At 45.8% G+C, this 18,297-nt stretch overlaps 2 protein-coding genes across 3 annotated transcripts in view; one reads left to right on the forward strand and one right to left on the reverse strand.

The window, feature by feature from the left end:
• Positions 1 to 17,557, forward strand: part of LOC127001538 (cilia- and flagella-associated protein 251-like) — a 30,965-nt gene extending 13,408 nt beyond the window's left edge. Inside the window, exons 3-4 of one of the 2 annotated variants that reach the window (XM_050866166.1) lie at positions 12,574 to 13,983; positions 16,778 to 17,557. In XM_050866166.1, coding sequence (XP_050722123.1) covers positions 12,729 to 13,983; positions 16,778 to 17,022 — 1,500 coding nt within the window. In that variant the 5' untranslated portion in view covers positions 12,574 to 12,728 and the 3' untranslated portion in view covers positions 17,023 to 17,557. Of the gene's footprint in view, positions 1 to 12,168; positions 13,984 to 16,777 lie in introns of those variants that run through there. The other variant, XM_050866167.1, reaches the window with a different exon arrangement.
• LOC127001544 (uncharacterized) lies at positions 5 to 3,187 on the reverse strand. The gene is made up of 3 exons (XM_050866173.1): positions 3,127 to 3,187; positions 2,528 to 2,867; positions 5 to 1,084 (listed from the first exon to the last, which is right to left on the reverse strand). Exons 1-3 carry the CDS (start codon positions 3,137 to 3,139, stop codon positions 973 to 975), a joined length of 465 nt encoding a protein of 154 aa, XP_050722130.1. The 5' UTR covers positions 3,140 to 3,187; the 3' UTR covers positions 5 to 972.
• Positions 17,558 to 18,297: the final 740 nt, after the last annotated feature.

Genomic DNA, 18,297 nt, shown 5'->3' on the forward strand with positions numbered 1-18,297 from the left:
TTATTTACACTTATCATACGTAAACTTAAGGTGTATAGGAGGAGGAGGAAGAGGAGGATGATAAGACTTCACCGTGCATGTGGGGTTTTTGTAGGGAGAGAGGATGAGGATAAAGAGGAGAGGGAGCACTTGTTGAGGGAAGAAGATCGAGAGGGAGACATAGAGTACAGTGGAAAGATGGACTTCAGGCGGACTTGCAAAGAATGAGAGAAACAAAAGGAAAATACAGCGAACATAAATGGATAGAGAAGGCTCATGACGCCACGAAAAGAGAAGGGAGGAAGAGAGGGAGATTTAAATACTGTGAGTGGGGAAAGTGAAGGAAGCAAGTGGAAAGAATCAGGAAATATATATCTGTTGAGGTAAGAAATATGGAGCGGATAGAATATAGGAGAAAAAAGATAAGATGCAGTGATAGAAAGGGGAGGATAGAGTCTTAAGAGGAAAAATAAAACAAGAAAGAGGAGAAAGGGAGAAATTGATAAGCAAAAAAAAGGGAGTGATAGAGGAAGATGGACAAAGACGAAGGAAGCAAGAGAGAGGAAAGAATGGTATAGAAGAGCAAATGAAAAAAGAGAAGAAAGAAAAAATGGGATAAATAGATGAAAACAGGATAATAATTAATGAATAACTGAATAAAGAAAAAAGAAGAGGTCAGTGATGGAGGAAGAAGAAGAAAGGAACACTGGAAAAAAAGCAAAAGAATGAGGTCAAAAGAGGATAAGACAATGATAAAAAGGAAAACAAAAGCGGTAAACATAGACAGATAAAAGAAGGTCAGTGATGGAGGAGGAAGAAGAAGAAGAAGAAAAAAGGAAAACTGAAATAAAGCAAAAGAATGAGGTCAAAAGAGGATAAGACTATGATAAAAAGGAGAACAAAAGCAGCAAACATAGACAGACAAAAGAACGAACACTACACGAAGACCAGACGATAAGACTTCATCCTCGTCTCCCTCGTTGCCTGGCGCCCTTACTGGTACTTAGCGGCCGCCTGCTCCAAGTTCCTGTGCACGTTGTAGGCCTCCTCCTGCGAGTACCCCGGGCCGTACCCACTCCCAGGGGCGGCGCCGGTGGAGTAGGTCCTGTGGGGGGCGAGGAGGAGGAGTAGCAGGATTAGAAAGAGGCGAGGAGTAGGAGTAAGATTAGATGTATCAGACGGAGGAGGAGAAAAAGGATGAGTAAGATTAGAGGGAGGAGGAGGAGGAGGAGGAGTAGGAGGAGGAAGACAAAAGGATGAGGGAGTGGTTCCTTATGGTAGTTTAGGTCTCTTTGCTCTTTATTGAATGCACTGACTAACTGACTGACTGACTAACCGATTGACTAAATAACTGAATGTGTGTGTGATCTTAAGTCAGTCATCACAATGCATCCGTCTCTCTATAGGACAACGTAAAGCTAGGATGATGAACGGAGAAAAAATATTGCTAAGTAGTAGGTAGGTTTGTAGGCAGACAGACGGGAAGGGCAGGATAGGGTGTACCAGGCTGCAGCAATTCATGAAGGAGAGTTAAGAGGCGTGGCAGGAAAGGAGAAGCAAGACATGTAGGGAGAGGAAGGTATGAAGGATGGGGTATACTAAGACAGGAGAGAGCATAGAGGAATCGTGGTAGTAGGGCGGGGCGAGGCGAGGATAAGGATAGGATAGGGGTAAGGATGGAGACGGGAGGGTGTTTAGCGTGGCATCGAGGGTGGAGAGGGACAGGGATTGGGTTACGGGGCGGAGCGAGGCAAGGAAATCAGATAGCCTTGGACAGAGATGGGAGGGAGTGGCGAAATGCAACGGGGGTGGAGATGAGCAGGAATTGGGATACGGGGCGGAGCGAGACAAGGAATCAGATAGCCTTGGATAGAGATGGGAGGGCGTGGCGAGATGCAAAGGGGGTGGCGATGGGCGGCGCTAGGCAGTGAGAGGCAGGGCATGGTGGAGAAGGGTATTGGATGATCTGAAAAGGATGAGTGGCTGAGATTATACAACATGGCGGTGGGACAAGGCGGGGACGAGCGGGGCGGGACAAGGTGAAGCTTGACTCTTGAACTTAGAGCTTGGGTTGAGTGTAGCGAGAGGAGGATGCAAGTGGTTTGAAAGAGAAAGCATGAATGAGTGATGGGTGTTATAGGGGCAGGATAACCATACATAAGAGGAGGGAATCAGCAAGGTGAGAGGCAGGGGTCGAAATATGTGATACCAGGCCGAGGCAGCAGAGGAAGGTAGAAAACACGAACTTGGTTAACTTTGCAACTGATAATAGACGAACAGAAGCTCGGGCAATAGAAACGGAGCTCAAGATAAGAAGATGGGCGCAGCTGAAAGGATAATGTTAAGGTGGAAGATTGTGAGGTGCAACTAGGTTTGATTAGGTTAGGTTTGCTTAGGTTAGGTTTCGTGTGATAAGGCTTGGTGAGGTTAGGCTTTAAGTGAAATGGGGTGCAGAATAGAGGTTAGAAAGTGGAAGCAAGGCACACACACACACACACACACACACACACACACACACACACACATACATACACAAACAGACACTCACGCAGGGCCCGTTGGGTACGAGTAGAGCTCAGCGGCGGGGGGCGGGGGGGCTGCCTTGCCGAACCCGATGATGAAGTGGATGAGGAAGGCCACGACGCCCGCCAGCAGGAGGAAGAACCCGACGGACTCCACGCTGATGGTGAGGGAGTTGTCGGGGAGGATGTCCTGCAGGTTGTTGGTGGCCGCCATGATCTCCGCAACCAGGTCGGCTTTCTTGATGGCCAGGCTAGGGGCGGCGGCGGGGCCCTCCGTGGTGGTGGTGGTGGTTGTGGTGGTGGGGTCATCTGCCGCCGCCGCTTTCTGTGTTGTCATCGCCACCAGCAGGAGAAGGCTGAGGAGTCCTGAAGGAGTATATGAGTTATAAGGATCTCTCTCTCTCTCTCTCTCTCTCTCTCTCTCTCTCTCTCTCTTCTCTGTCCTTTTCTCCTTCTCTATCTATTTATCCATCATCTCTACGCTTCTTGCCAGCTCGCTACTCCTTTTTTTTTCCCTTTTCTTCCTTCCTTTTCTTTTATAACTATACTGAAACGAATCTCTTACTTTTTTTTATCTATTCTCTCTCTCTCTCTCTCTCTCTCTCTCTCTCACCCACCCACCCACCTGTAGGAGACATCTCGGCGTGCTTGAGGAGGGAGGACAAGGAGTGAGGTAGGAGGGATGGCCGCGGCAAGCACACTATAGGCCTGTCCGTCGCCCCCTCCCTTATATAACCCTCGCTCACCCCCCTTAACACCCCCCCCCAAACCCCCCCTCCCAACACCGCCCCTCAAGCACCAGGGACCGTTTATGTGGGTCAAGGCGGTAGCCACAGGACAGGCGAGGCGCTGCCCTTCCTCTTATGCCTTGGTTATGTTTATTATGTCTGTCTTTCTCTTTATCTTTCTATCTATCTATCTATTTACGTGTCTGTGTGTATGTGTGTTTTGTATGCATGTGAGATGATCAGTTTATTGACAACAGATGAACTTGACTGAGACGATTTAAATACGTGTGGAAATATATACACTTGTTGCTTATCGTCATCGGTTTAACACACACACACACACACACACACACACACACACACACACACACACACACACACACACACACACACACCCACCAATAACAAATACACGTACACACACAAAAAAAATCTGTGGTGAGGGAATTTGATTGGAGAAAAAAAAATGCAGGAGAAAGGAGCAGAGCCTCTTTCTCTTCCCTGCTCTTCTCCTCCTCCTCCTCCTCCTCCTCTTCCTTTCTCCTTCCTTCTTTGCCCTTGACCTTCCTTCAGTCAGGCCTCCAAACCATACCCAGGTAGGCTCAGAATACCTTTATGCCCCTCTCCTTCCCTCCCTTCCTTCCCTCCCTTCTCTCCCTTCCTTCCCTCCTTCCCTTCTTTCTTCCTTCCAGACTAATACCACTCTTCTCCCTCCTTCCCTCCAGCCTCCATCTCTGTCCCTCTTTTCCTTTCCTCCTTCACTCCAACCTTTCTCTCCCCTGTCTCTCCCTCCTCCTTCTCCTCCACCTTCCCTATCCCTTCCCTTCCACCTCCCTCCCTCCCTCTGCTTGTCTCTCTCCCTCTCTCTCCCATCACCTGCATCTCTCCTCTCTGCCTCTCCGATTTCTCCTGTATTACCTGACCCACCATCCGCTCATCTTCACTTCTCCTCCTCCTCCTCCTTCGTAACCCTGACACGGATGACAAACGAATCCGAGTTCTTCACCTTATCGAATAGTGACCCCCGAATAATCTAATCCATTCATATTTTTTTATTGTATCCTCTTTTTTGTTACACCTCACATCCATCTTATCATTTTCATTTCAGTTTCGTTCATCTTCTTATGTTATTTTTTTTTCCAGCTGGGTTCATCTTTTCGTGTGTTATTTTTTCATTGTCCAAGTCCACTGTTCGTTTGTCATCGCTAGTTAAGTATTCCGTCAACCCTTGCACGGCTTCTCTTGCCGCGTTATAGTAAGACTCCCTATAGTGACTTGCTGTAATGCTGAGGGGGTGGGGAGGAGAGATGAGTGTAGACTGACGGGAAGGGGTTATAAGGAAGGGACGGAGAAAGAAAAGATACAGAAATGAGAGATGAAAGAAGTTATGGGCTTGATGACTAAAGGGATTGGGGCAGGGTAAGGTAGGGACAGAGAGATGAAATATACAGAAATGAGAGACGAGTGGAGTAATGGGTTTGATGACTAGAGGGAAGGGGGCAGAGTAAGGTAGGGACAGAGAAAGAAAATTTACAGAAATGAGAGATGAATGAAGTCATGGGTTAGGAAGCTGGAGGAGGAGAAGGAGGAGGAGGAGGAGGAAACATGGAAACATGGAAATGCAGGCAACAGAAACCCTATTGGCTCATTACGAGGTTGCCCGCTTTGGTGATTTAATCTGCTCGACAGCCACTTGGGGCCTGGGGAGCGGATGAAAGCACCTCGGTATTCAGTTTACTCCTGACGCAATGAAATGACGGTCGATTCGATTTCTGAAAGAGTTGATGGTATTCGCATTTACTACTTCTGAGGGAAGATTGTTCCAGTGGTAGATGACTCGGTTTGAAAAGAAACTCTTTCCAATGTCTGTGTTACATCGACTTAACTGAATGGGTAAAGCGTTATTTATAGTTCTTGAGTTGGTTTGCAGTTCAAAGAATTTGGAGTAATTGACGTTATTGAACTTTTTCAGGTACTTGAAAACTTGAATCATATCCCCTCGTAGGCGTCTTTTCTCCAGTGTAAAGAGATTGAGTTGCTTGAGTCGTTCCTCGTACGGTTGAGCCCTTAAGGTCGGAATAATTTTCAGACACACACACAAATCAGGGGTGAAGTGAACGAACCCGCGCCCACGTACGAAAGTGCTTTAATCCTTTCCGCAGATCTTTCAAGAGGAGGGTATCAGGACACCTCTCCTCCCGAAATTGACCTATCTTTCGGCCACTCCTCTAACTCTTTTTAGGAGCAGTGAGTAGCGAGCTTTTTTTTAACATTTGCTACCTTTTTTTATGCTCTTGAACTGATTTCTCTGCTGTAAAAAAAAGTCACTCAAGTCAAGACGAACTGATTAAAACACCAAAGCAGGCAGCCTCGCAATGAGCCAACAGGGTCTCTGGTGCCTACTCGTTCATGTTTCTTTGCATCAATGCTTCCATGTTTCCCCCTCCTCCTTTTCCTCCTTGCCCTTATCATCATTATCATCATCAATCTTATCTCTTTCTTATTCTTCTTTTTCGTCTTTTTTTTCTTTATATTTTTCTTATTGCTCATCAGGTTATCGAAACTTTAGAAAAGAGAGAGAGAGAGAGAGAGAGAGAGAGAGAGAGAGAGAGAGAGAGAGAGAGAGAGAGTAAGGAGGGCTGGAGGAAGGGAGTTAAAGAGGATGTATGGAGAGTTGACATTCGGGGCAGCAGTAATTATAATCTTCCTACGGTGTGTTAATTAATTTATATGTTTCTCTCTCTCTCTCTCTCTCTCTCTCTCTCTCTCTCATTAACTCCCATTTACTTCTTTTTTTTTTATCATCTCTCCGCTTCTTCCTCCACCTACTCCATTCGCTTTGCTTTCCTTTTCTTCCATTATCTCTACTTCCATAATTATCTTTCCTTACCTCCTCCGATTCCTTTTCCTTTCCTCTTTTAGGCTACATGTGTTTCTTTCTCTTTCCTCGCCTCCTTCTCCTCCTCCTCCTCCTCCTTTCCCCTATTTCCTTCTCGTCAGTTAACTGCTCTTCCATCCCTCATCTCCATTTCCCCATTTCCACCAATACCACCTCCTCCTCCTCCTCCTCCTTCTCCTCCTCATTTTGTAAGTACCTGAAGAAGGTGTAGAAGTACCTCCAGAATTTCAGTAACGTCGATCACAGTTTTTTGTGCTCCAAATTCACCCTAGAGCTTGAAATACGGTCCACCGATTCATGGGAGGCAATCCAGCATATACAGACATCAGCAGGAGTTTTTTTTATATCTCTTATGTGAGTTATCCGTTAATGGAATAAACTCCCATCAAAAGTAGTAAGTGAGGAAACCATCAACTCCTTTAAAAATCGCATCAATCGCTCTTTTTTTGCGTCAAGAGTGAACAGAACTTAAACGTAAAGCGGTGATTTGATGTGCTCTGCACGGATGAAATGAATGCCGGGCAGGGTAAATACGCGTAGCTAGAGCGGGCAACCTCGTAATGAGTCAATAGGTTTGCTGTTGCCCGTCTTTCCATGTTTCCATGTCTCCTCCTTTCGCATGTCATCCTTGTCACCGTATGGAAGCCACTGACCCACAACAGAAAGGAGAATGGATGATAATGAATATATGAGTGGGCGTTTAATTACAGGTGTCAGGAGGCGTTGATGGGAAACAGTTAACTTTTTTTTATAGTGGGGTGTTGGTGGCGAGGCATTGATGCGAGGGAGAGGAGGGAAGGGAGGGAGGATATACACCAGGGGGGGACACAGCAAGGAGGGAATACCAGAGAGGGAACACCAGGTGGAGACACAGCAGAGAGGGAACACCAGGTGGAGACACAGCAGGGAGGATGTCGACCTATAGGGTGTGTAAGGGTGGTGTTGAGATAGTGTTGTTCACCATGGGCTGATCACGTGCTGGACTCGCGATCCCCCGAATGAGCTTGGAGCTGTAGTGACGGGTCATTGGGTACGGCTGGACCACGGGTGCTAGATTATCGTACTCAACATAATTTATTTTCCGGTTTCTGACCCTTAAATATTGCCAGAAATCATCGAGAATTAACGATTTTAACGATAACTATAAATGAATCTTGTTATTGGGGCCCAGGAGACAGTTTGTGGGTCGGAAATCGGTAAATATAAGCGGCTGAGTACGACAATTTGGCAACGGTGGGCTGGACACTCACATCACACCCACACACACCGGGAGACGGGACACAGGGCCGTATTTTAAGACACCATCGCTTCTCACATCAACTATTTCTAGAGGTCAAAGAGGGGATCAATCTGCTTTTCATGAGTGTTTTTTAAGGTTCATGGCACAGAAAAAGGGTCAAACTACCCAGGGTCATAAAACTACCCCTGGAAAGGCCTACAACTCCTACGAAAGCCATGTCAGATATGTGAACTTGGACGACGAAATGTTTTAAAATACGACCCACAACCCCCGACTGACACCTTCAATACCCGTTCATTGCTGGGTTGACAGGGGGAAGAGATTAAAGGAAACTCCTCATCTGTCTTCTCCATGTGTGTGTGTGTGTGTGTGTGTGTGTGTGTGTGTGTGTGTGTGTGTGTGTGTTTTAACTTATGGCGCCGGTAAGCTTTCTCGGTGGGGTCTAATGGTCGGCCCCAGCTCGTTATGGCGCAGGCAAGTGTTTAAAGTGGCGCCATCTTGCTTGACCCATGCTCTGTTTTGAATGGGAATGGTTGCGTGGTGATGATGTGGTTTTGGTGTTATGTGTGGTGTGGATGTAGCAGTGGAGATGGTGGGGCGCAGAGGAGTGATGTGGTGGCAGTAATCAACCACTAAACTCTGCTGGGTGGGTTCTCGGGTGACAGTAATGGTTCGGAGTGGCGGCGGTGGTGGTGGTGGAAAGGTTTGGTTGAGTTATTCTGGTGGTGGTATGTGGGGGTCCCCGGGGGTGGTGGTGGTAGTGGTGGTAGTTATCCACACAAAACCCATACTTTGGTGTTGACAGCGGGTGATGGTAGTGAGAGTAAGGGCCAAAAACCAGAAAACGAAGAAAAAGATAACTTGGTGAATGGTGGTAGAGATCGTAGTGGTGGTAGTGATAGTATATAGCAGTGGTTTTGATAGTAGTAGACAGACAGTATATATAAGTGGTTTTGGTAGTGATGGTGGTGATGATGATATATAAACGAGATAAAAAAGAGAGGAAATAGAATGTGATTATGAGAAACAGAAGTGAGGAGTGGGAAGGGAAAAAAAAGAAAAGGGTTAGCTGTATGTGAAAGAAGTGATGATGAGAAAAGAAAAGCAATGAAGGGAAGGAGGGAGGAAAAGAGAGGACAAAAGAAAAAAGAAGAGAGAAGAAAAATGAGGAAACGAAATTAAAGGAAAGAAAATAAAGAAAAACAATGAAAATAATAAAGAATAAATGATTGGGAGGAAGAATATAAAGAAACAAGGATGCGGGAAAGAAGATAATGGTGATAGGTGACGTTGTATTTACCTGTGAAGTTGACCGTGGTGGGGATGGCGTTGATAATGATGATGATGATGGTGGGTGCAATGACGTAGCTACAATGATGGGAACGTGGAACGACTCTTTGATAGCGGCGTTCAGTATAGCGTGACGTCAGTGTATAAATGACGTACACGAACAAACACGTCACTCTGTTGTTTTCTTACCTGTATTAGCAAACGTTTACCTGTGTGGCTTGTCTCCTTTTCCGCATCCCTCTTTCTCTCTCTTCTTCCTTTCAATCATGTACTCCTCCTTTTTTTTTTCTTTAATTTTCTTTGCTTCTCTTTATTTTCGTTTTCTCCTTTTTCCCTTTCCTTTCCTTCTCTCCATTTTTGTTTCCTCCCTTTTTTCTCTTTCCTTTGTTTCTCTTCTTACCTCCCTTCCTATGTCTCTTTTCCCTCTCACCCTCACTTCTTTCACATACAAATACTAACCCTTTCTTTCTTTCCCTTCCTCCTCCTTCTGGTTTCTCTCCTCCATATCTACCTTCTTATTTACTTCCCTTTTGGTTCTCTCTCCGTCAGTAAATCATTCTGCCGCTTTCCCTCTTTTTCTGCTTCTGTTTTCCCCTTCCTCTCTCCCCTCCTTCTCTCTCTCCTCTCTTCCGCTTTATGTCCGCCATCAGTTATTTGAATTCTTCGTCACACAGAACAATTTTTAGTTTACACTTTTATGACGGAGTGTTATATCAATTATTTTGCGGCTCCACATCTCACTTCTTGTGTGTGTGTGTGTGTAATTGCCTGTGTCTTTTATTTTGTCTGTTTTTTTATGATTGTTTACCTGTCTGTCAGTCTCTGTATATTTATTTGCCTGTCTGTTCTCTCTCTCTCTCTCTCTCTCTCTCTCTCTCTCTCTCTCTCTCTCTCTCTCTCTCTCTCTCTCTCTCTCTCTCTCTCTCTCTCTCTCTCTCTCTCTCTCTCTCTGTCTGTCTGTCTCTGTCTGTCTCTCTCTCTCTCTCTCTCTCTCTCTCTCTCTCTCTCTCTCTCTCTCTCTCTCTCTCTCTCTCTCTCTCTCTCTCTCTCTCTCTCTCTCTCTCTCTCCCCCCTCAGCCCCTCCCCCCCACCCTCAGGTAAGGTGCAGTTATCTTGAGATTGCTCACAGGCTTGCGGTGAGGGGAGGTAGGGGAGGGGTTGGGGGGGTGGGGAGTGGAGGTGCAGTGTACATAAGTAGGGTAAGTGGTCTTCACTGATTCAGTAAAACATCTGCCTCCGTTCCCTTCACGTGGACTCCCCTCCTTGTACAACCCTTCTGTACATAGCATCCTCATAGCAGTTTCTCTTTGTTGTTGCTCACACGCAGTCTCGCCACGCCAACTCCCGAACTCACGCATAGCACCAAGCATATCGTTGCATTCTTCCCCGCATTGCCTAGTGACCGATATAGTGAAGCTTCCGTAACGTCTCCATCCACCAGTGCCTTGTCCTTGGCCACTCCCACGTCAACACCCACGCCCACGTATACCCACATGCACGTACCACCACCGTTGCCAGGTCGCCGTACTCAGAGCACAGTATTTACCGGTTTCTGACGCCTAACTATTGCCAAGAAACATCAGGATCTAACTCTTTTAACGATAACTATTAATTGGTTTCGTTATTGGACTCCAGAAGACAGTTTAGGGGTAGGAAGTCGGGAAATATAATCGGCTGAGTACGACAATCTGGGAACGATGCGTACCACCACCTCGTTCAATACGTAAAATGGTGACCAAAGTTGTGGATTCTTTGTAAGAGTCTATGTATATACCAGTGACTTGTCCTTGGCCACGCCCACTCACGGCAAAACCCACGCCCACGTACAGCCACACATATCACTACTTCGTTCAGTACGTAAAATGGTGACCAAAGTTGTGGATTCTTTAACATTCTACTCATATACCAGTCCCTTGTCCACGCCCACGCCCACGCCCTCGTCCGTTCACAGCCCCCACCACGTCCACACGCACCACCTTGCTATGTACTTCCCCGTCCTCTAGTGACCAAACCACTTAACTATCTGGAACCTTATCATCAGTGTCTCGTCCTTTCCCACGCCCACACCCAGGTCCTGCTATACTACCACGCCCACTCACTTACCTTGTTCTTTTCCTACTCGTCTTCTTCCTTAGCTCACCTCAGTCTCCCTTTCCACCCTCTCCTTCCTTCATTCCATGGTTCCACTATTCCATCCTTCTCAGCTCCGTCTATCTCTTCCTTTTCCTGTCTGTTTCTCTTGTGACCAAAAATCGTTCTTGTTCCTGTTCGTCTTCTTCCTTACCTCACCTCAGTCTCCTCTTCCATCCTCCCTTTCCTTCATTCCACTATTCCATTTTTTTAGCTCCGTCTATCTCTTCCTTTTCCTGTTTGTTTCTCTTGTGACCAAAAATCGTTCTTGTTCCTGTTCGTCTTCTTCCTTACCTCACCTCAGTCTCACCTCTTCCACCCTCTCCTTCCCTCATTCCATGCTTCCACTATTCCATCCTTCTCAGCTCCGTCTATCTCTTCCTTTTCCTGTTTGTTTCTCTTGTGACCAAAAATCGTTAACCTCAACCCCCACCCATCACCCGACACCCTTACTCACCTGCACTTCCGTCACCTAAGTTCACCCACGACTACTCACCCCTCACCCTCATTGCCCTTCATATCGCCTCCTTTCTTTAATAACCCGTGTGTGTGAGAGTGTGGGGGAGGGGAGTGCAAACCTTTCTCACCACCTGACTCATCCTCGTGGTGTGACCCCTGCATCATGGTGGGGGTGGGGGGGGATGGGGCTGAGTGGGTTTCGCTGTGGATGAGTGCGTGGAAGGATGGACTTGCGTGGTTAGGTGCTCAGTTAGTCGATTGAGTGGTGACTGAAGCTTGACTGTCACGCTTTTTTTTATCTTTCTGGTTTTGGGTTACAAGACATAGGGCCAGTTTCACAGTTCCCCATGATGGGTTAGTAAGCTCCCAAACCAATACCAAAGTCTTCGACATTTCCTTGTATAGTGTCTGGTGTTTATATTTAAGTTCACAAATTTGATGAAACTGTACAGGAAAAGTCTTGTGTATTTAGTGTGGCATCGAAGACCTCACCATTTTGGATTGTATGGGATTCTATAGTTTGGTTCGGGCTGTTACGAAGACACTGTGTTGGACTGTGAAATCGGCTCATAAACCAGACTATAAAATCAGAAAAGTCAGAGAAGAAAAGCACATACACGCAGTGGTTGTGTTGAGTGAGTGACAACTAAAGCTTGACTCGCGCACGGATGGCTTTCGTTGTTTTTGTATTTTTAAGATCAGACCAGAAATTATAAGGTCAGAAAACAAAACAAAAGAAGAAAAGGACATACCCAATAGTTGTGTTTAGTGTGTGACGACTGAAGATGTGCATTGATTTCTTATTTTATATCTTTTAGGCAACATGAGACGGAATATATTAAGAAAAGACATCAACAGGAATAAAAGGACATTGTAGCTGTTTAAATAATGGGATGGTTGATCAGACCAGAAACAATAAGGTAAAAAAAAAAGAAGAAGAAGAAAGACTTACCCAATAGTTGTGTTTAGTGTATATTACGACTGAAGATGTGCATTGCTTTCTTATTCCATATTTTTTAGGCAACATGAGACGGACTATTTAAAGAAAAGACATCAACAGGAAGAAAGGGACATTGTAGCTGTTTAAATGATGGGATGGTTTGAGTATGTGACGATTGAAACGTGGAAGTCGTATATAAATTTGTCTCATTTTCTTCCTTTGCACAAGAAAAGTCAGGCTGCAGATTAAAGCCGAGTAAAACAAAAGAAGAGAAAGAGACGAGCTTAATGTGCCTCCAATACAGAAATATCGAACTGAGTTGAAACCAAAGTGGTCAGGAAAGAAGAGAAAATAACCGAATGTGTAACCAGTGCAAAACATTTCAGAATTTCAGGAGTGTTAACGCCAAAAGGAGCTCAGTGTGCATCCAATAAAAGTAAATAATAAGTAAAGCTCGGGACATCGTAAGTGAAGCTTCAAACATAGTACCGAAGCTTAAAACTCAGTAAGTGAAGCTTGAACCACAGGAGAGAGTCGCAGGATGTCACGGCTTTCCAGAGAATCATTAACGGAGGGAAGGAGGAGGTGGCGATGGCGGCGGCTGTGGTGGCGGACACATGCAGCAGAAGGAGGAGGAAGATCGCTAGTGTGGTATGGAAGCGCTCCGGGGAACTCCTGGTCGTGGCTGCTGGTGGTGGCGGCCGTGGTGGTTCTCCTGGCTGCTGGCGGTCATGCTAGGAAGGCTAACCGGGTCTTGTGGGGACGCGGGCCTCTGATGGGTCTGCAGCAAGTTATGGGCGGCTCTGAGGCTGGTGTGGCGATGACGGACTGGATGGTAGTCAATAGGGAGGGGGTGAAGGAGGACGCGGTAGATGTGACAGTGAGAGAGAACGAAGAGGAGGAAGATGAGGTGAAATATGTGATAGGGGACGTAGATATGACAGAGAGTGATGTGGAGGAGGAGGAGGACGAGAAATTGCGCGTTGTAGATGTGGATCTGATAGAGAAAGAAGAGGAGGAGGAGGAGAAAATGGACTTTGTAGATGTGGATTTGATAGAGAAAGAAAAGGAGGAGGAGGAAAATGAGGATCTGGAAGAAGAGGAATTAGAAGATGATGGAGTGGTAAAGAAAGTTATGGATGTGGTTAAATCGGAGGAAGAGGATAATGAGCATATTGGAGGAGGAGAAGAAGAAGAAGAAGAAGAGTTGTGGAAGAGGGAGGATGAAGATGAGAAAGAGGAGGAGAGGGAAGAAGTTATAATAAAAACTAAAAGCAATCCTCCTCGAACTATAATCTGGAACGAGAAAATTACAGATGCCGGAAAAGAAGAAGAAGATGATGAAGATGCAGAAGAAGAAGAAGAAGAAGAAGAAGAAGAAGAAGAAGAAGAAGAAGAAGAAGAAGAGGAAGATGACGAGGAACACTATCACCGTAACCACCGCCACCAACACCAATACCCCCAACATCAACAACAACAACAACTACAACAACGACTAGAAAAACACAACCATAACCACAACCACAAGAAACAACCACAGCACCAAAACCACCAACAAAAGCAACCCAACCACCACCACCACCAACAACAACAACAAGAACCCACTCACCACCACAACCCCAGCGATGACCCGAAGACCCGCCGCGACAAGATCCTGAAGGCCCTCATGTCGAACGAGTACAACGAACTGGACATCTTCGGGGTCATTGTGGTGCCCGTGGTGGCCGGTCTCGTCCTCTTCATCGGCTACTCCATCCTGGGCACGCCGGCACGGGAGCAAGCTAGGCCCAGAAGGGGTGAGTGACGGAGGGAGGGAGAGAGAGAGAGGGAAGGAATGAGGTAGACTAGTTAGAGAGTTCGGGAGTGAGGGGATCGAGGAGAAGGTTTTAAGGAGGAAGGAAAGAACGGTGCGGTTCGGGTGAGGGGTCAGGTGAGTGAGTGAAGGTTGCTTAAGGTAGATAGGAAATGAGGGATTGGAGGACGGGATTGAGGGGAAGGAGGGGAAGGAGGAGGAGAGAAAGAACGGTTCAAAGTGATGTTGGGGGTCCAAGTGAAAGAGAAAGAGGTTGTTTTTTAGAAGAGAGAATTACTAGTAAGGAAGTTCGGGAGTGAGGGGATCGAGGAGGTTTTAAGGAGGAAGGAAAGAACGGTGCAGTGAGGTTTCAAGGATCTGATAGCGAGTGAAGAAGGTTGCTTTGCGTAGACAGAATTACAATTAAACTAAAATTACAATACGTTACAATCATATTACATTACAGTTACACTACATTAGATTACATTACATTACGTTACATTACAATTCATACTTACTGAGCAGGGAGATTTAGACAGGGAGGCAGTGTATGGAGGGTGAAGAATGGGGAATGAGAGACAGGGAATGATAGGGAATGATGAGAACGTGAAGGAAGGTACAAAGGCTTTAAGAGATAGTGGATAACGATGCTTTTTTTCCTTCTATCCTCCATTTTCTTTGTCTGTCATTATGGCCAAAAAGATAGTTTTTTTTTTTTTTTTTTTTTTTTTTTTTTTTTGTATGTCTGTTGGCAAGTTGGCCGTCTGTCTCTCAAAAATTGTCTCTCTGCGTGTGGTTGCGTGATTTTCTAATTTTCCGGGGTGGGTGTTTTTCTTTGTGTGTGTGTGGGAACCGGGTGAGTGTGTGGGTGTTTGGGTGTCGTCCTTTGTCTGTCTGTCGGTCTCCCTGTCGGTCTCTGTCTGTATCTCTGTCTGTATCTGTCTCTGTTTCTCTGTTTCTCTGTTTCTCTCTCTCTCTCTCTCTCTCTCTCTCTCTCTCTCTCTCTCTCTCTCACACACACACACACACACACACACATTGCAACCATCGACTATGCATTTCAACAGCTGTGTTACCTCGATTGTTCTGGAATTTCTCGGTAACGAAGTGTTGGATCTCTATTATACTTTGCCACAGTTTATTTCACACCTTGCGCTAATTTCTGACTGCATAGTGCATTACCAGAAGTGTATGAGTAAGCTACATACTCTTGATAGTTGAAGGAAATTCCCGATATCCAGAGACTGTTTTCGGACACAGTCATCATTACGTCACTCCCTAGACCCAACCCAGCTCTCTCCCCCTACCTGTATGATCCCTCCCTCCCTCTATCACTCTTTACCTTTTCCCTCCCTCCCTCAACTTCCATATATCCCCTGAGGGCTTTTCCGTAACACCCACACCCACCCACCCACACACACACACACAGACACAGACCCCCCCCCCCCCCCCCTCCCATACACACACACACACAAACGTCACCGCGGTCAGGGGCGTCAGCTGCCTTAGTCATCCACAACGAACCAAGTGGAAACAAGCAGAGAACACAGACCACAGAGGGAAAAAAAAGTCGTGTCAGTGGGTGTTGTGGTTGTATAGGGGTGACATTGTAGCAAGTTCCTCTTAATGGGTCTCTTAGTAAGTGGGTTTACGTGGGGAGAGACTGACAGCTGGCAAAGGAATAGTTGTGGTGGTCGTGCAGGGGAAATGTTGTACCTAGTTCCTCTCTATTGGGTCTTCTGGGAGGTGGGTTTACGTGGGGAGAGACAGACAGACAGACAGACAGACAGACAGATAGACAGGTTGTGGTGATCATGTAGGTAAATGTTGTAGCTATGGTCGACTTCATTGGGTTTCTTGGTAGATAGGTTTGCGTGGTGACAGACAGACAGACATATAGATAGACAGACAGACAGACAGACAGACAGACAGGCAGCTAGACAGACAGGCAGATAGATAGACAGATATACAAAGACACAAACAGACAGGCAAACAGGGAACCACACCTCCTCACACACACACACACACACACACACACACACACACACACACACATCCATCACCCACACACACACACATCCATCGCCCACCCACACACATCCATCACCCACCCACACACACACACACACACACACACACACACACACAGATCCATCACCCACACACACACATCCATCACCCACACACACACACACACACACACACACACACACACACACACACACACGCTCATTCATCACCCACACTAAAAACAAACAATCTCCTAAATATTTGATGAATTACGACAGGCTTTTTTTTTTTAGCAAACTTTTCTTTTATTAATTTTTTCCCTTAAGTTGCTTCTTGTAATATAAAAAAAATACTTCGCTCTTCTTTTCCGTGATGGTGGAGAAGAAAAATAATCAAGTCATCCACTTACTAGTCTTTAGGTTAGGTTAGGTTAGATTAGCTTAGGTTAGGTTAGGTTAGGTTAGGTTAGGTTAGGTTAGGAAAATACTTCGCTCTTCTGTTACGTGATGGTGGAGAAGAAAAACTAATCAAGTCACCTCATCCAACCTCCTCATCTCACCTCATCCACCTACTAGACATTAGGTTAGGTTAGGTTAGGTTAGGTTTGGAAAATACTTCGCTCTTCTGTTACGTGACGGTGGAGAAGAAAAAAATTAATCAAGTCATCTCATCCAACCTCCTCATCCCACCTCATCCACCCACTAATCATCCCATCCATCAATCATCCATGCATCCACTCGTCCACTCATTGCCATCTCCAAACGCTTTCTCCTCCTCCTCCCCTGCAGCCAAGACACCGCGCCGCCTGACCCTGCCTCCCATGCCGCCCTTGCCGCCAACCCTGCCACCATGCCCCATTCCACCCCCTCCTCCTGTGACCCTTCCCCTATATGCCCAACTCCTAGCCGCTCTTTCCCTTTTCCCTCACCCTACGCCTCGTGCTCTCCCTTGCTCTCCTCCTCCTCCGCCTCCTACACCCCTTGTAGCTTTCCAGGGGCATGGGGGAGCGGATATCTTCCCTTGGGGCCCTTAACAGTGATGGAGGGCCGCGTGAAGACGAAGGGAAAGCAGATGAAGAGCGCCTCGGAGGTCCGGCCCGGCGGTTTTGGTTCCAGTGGGTGAATGACTGCCACTCCTGACGAAGGAAAACCAGCGACAGGCCAAGAACCCCGAGGAGGAGGAGGAGGAGCAGGAGGAGGAGGAGGAGGAGGAGGAGAAGGAGGAGGAGGCAATCTTTTAACGTGACAAGATAGAGGAATCAACGAAAGAAAAAGAGGAAGAAAAAGAAAAAGAAAAAGGAGAAGGAGAAGGAGAAAGAAGAAGAAGAAGAAGAAAAAAAAGTTGAAGAAGAAGAAGGAGTAGGAGGAGGAGGAGGAGAGTAAAAAGGAGAAGAAGAGGAAGGAGAAGAAGAAGAAGAAGAAAAATAGGAGAAAAACGGAGGAGGGGGAGGAAGAAAACAGAAAACAAAGAGGAAAGAGATTCACAAGGGACTTCAAGCACACCAAGACACGGAAAATCAAATCCAAGAGGGAGAATAATAATAATAAAAAAAAAAAACTATTACTCTGCACCACCGTTTGTCTTTCCTCATCAGGGTCAAGGGCAATAAAACAGAGATAACCAAAGAAAGGGACATTTTAACACCTTCCTTATGTGCAAATGGGACATGATATATTAGACAAAACAAAAGCACAGTACAGCATTAGGAAGAATGAGAGCGGTGAACATAACTTGCCTTTTCGTAACGTAATATCACAGTGAAATTTTAATCTTTCCTTTATATTGCAAGCATTTTTTGATTGATACACTTCTTCATGACATCGACGGTCATAACCCTGAGAGAGGAGGAGGCGAGGAAAGAAGCGGAAGTACAGGTAAAGAAGGAGAAAGAGAGAAATAGGAGGAGATGAGGAAAGAAATGAAGGAAGGAAAAGGAAAAAAAGGGAAAGGAGTAGGCAAGAGAGAGAGAGAGAGAGAGAGAGAGAGAGAGAGAGAGTTGGGAAAGCCCTCATAACGTTTTCTTTCTTTACACCGGCAAAACACAAACGGCAGGAAAGTCATGCACTGTAAATATTATCCTTTTTTTATCATTCATATAAAAATTCGTGACTTTACAGAACCGGGATTAGAAAAAGAATGGTTGTGATTATTATTATTATTATTATTATTATTATTATTATTATTATTATTATTATTATTATTATTATTATTGTTAGTAGTAGTAGTAGTAGTAGTAGTAGTAGTAGTAGTAGTAGTAGTAGTAGTAGTTACGGTATTACATGAACAAACACTATAAACATCATCATCA

The sequence above is a fragment of the Eriocheir sinensis genome, chromosome 21, assembly GCF_024679095.1.
Source record: "Eriocheir sinensis breed Jianghai 21 chromosome 21, ASM2467909v1, whole genome shotgun sequence".
Classification (NCBI taxonomy): domain Eukaryota; kingdom Metazoa; phylum Arthropoda; class Malacostraca; order Decapoda; family Varunidae; genus Eriocheir; species Eriocheir sinensis.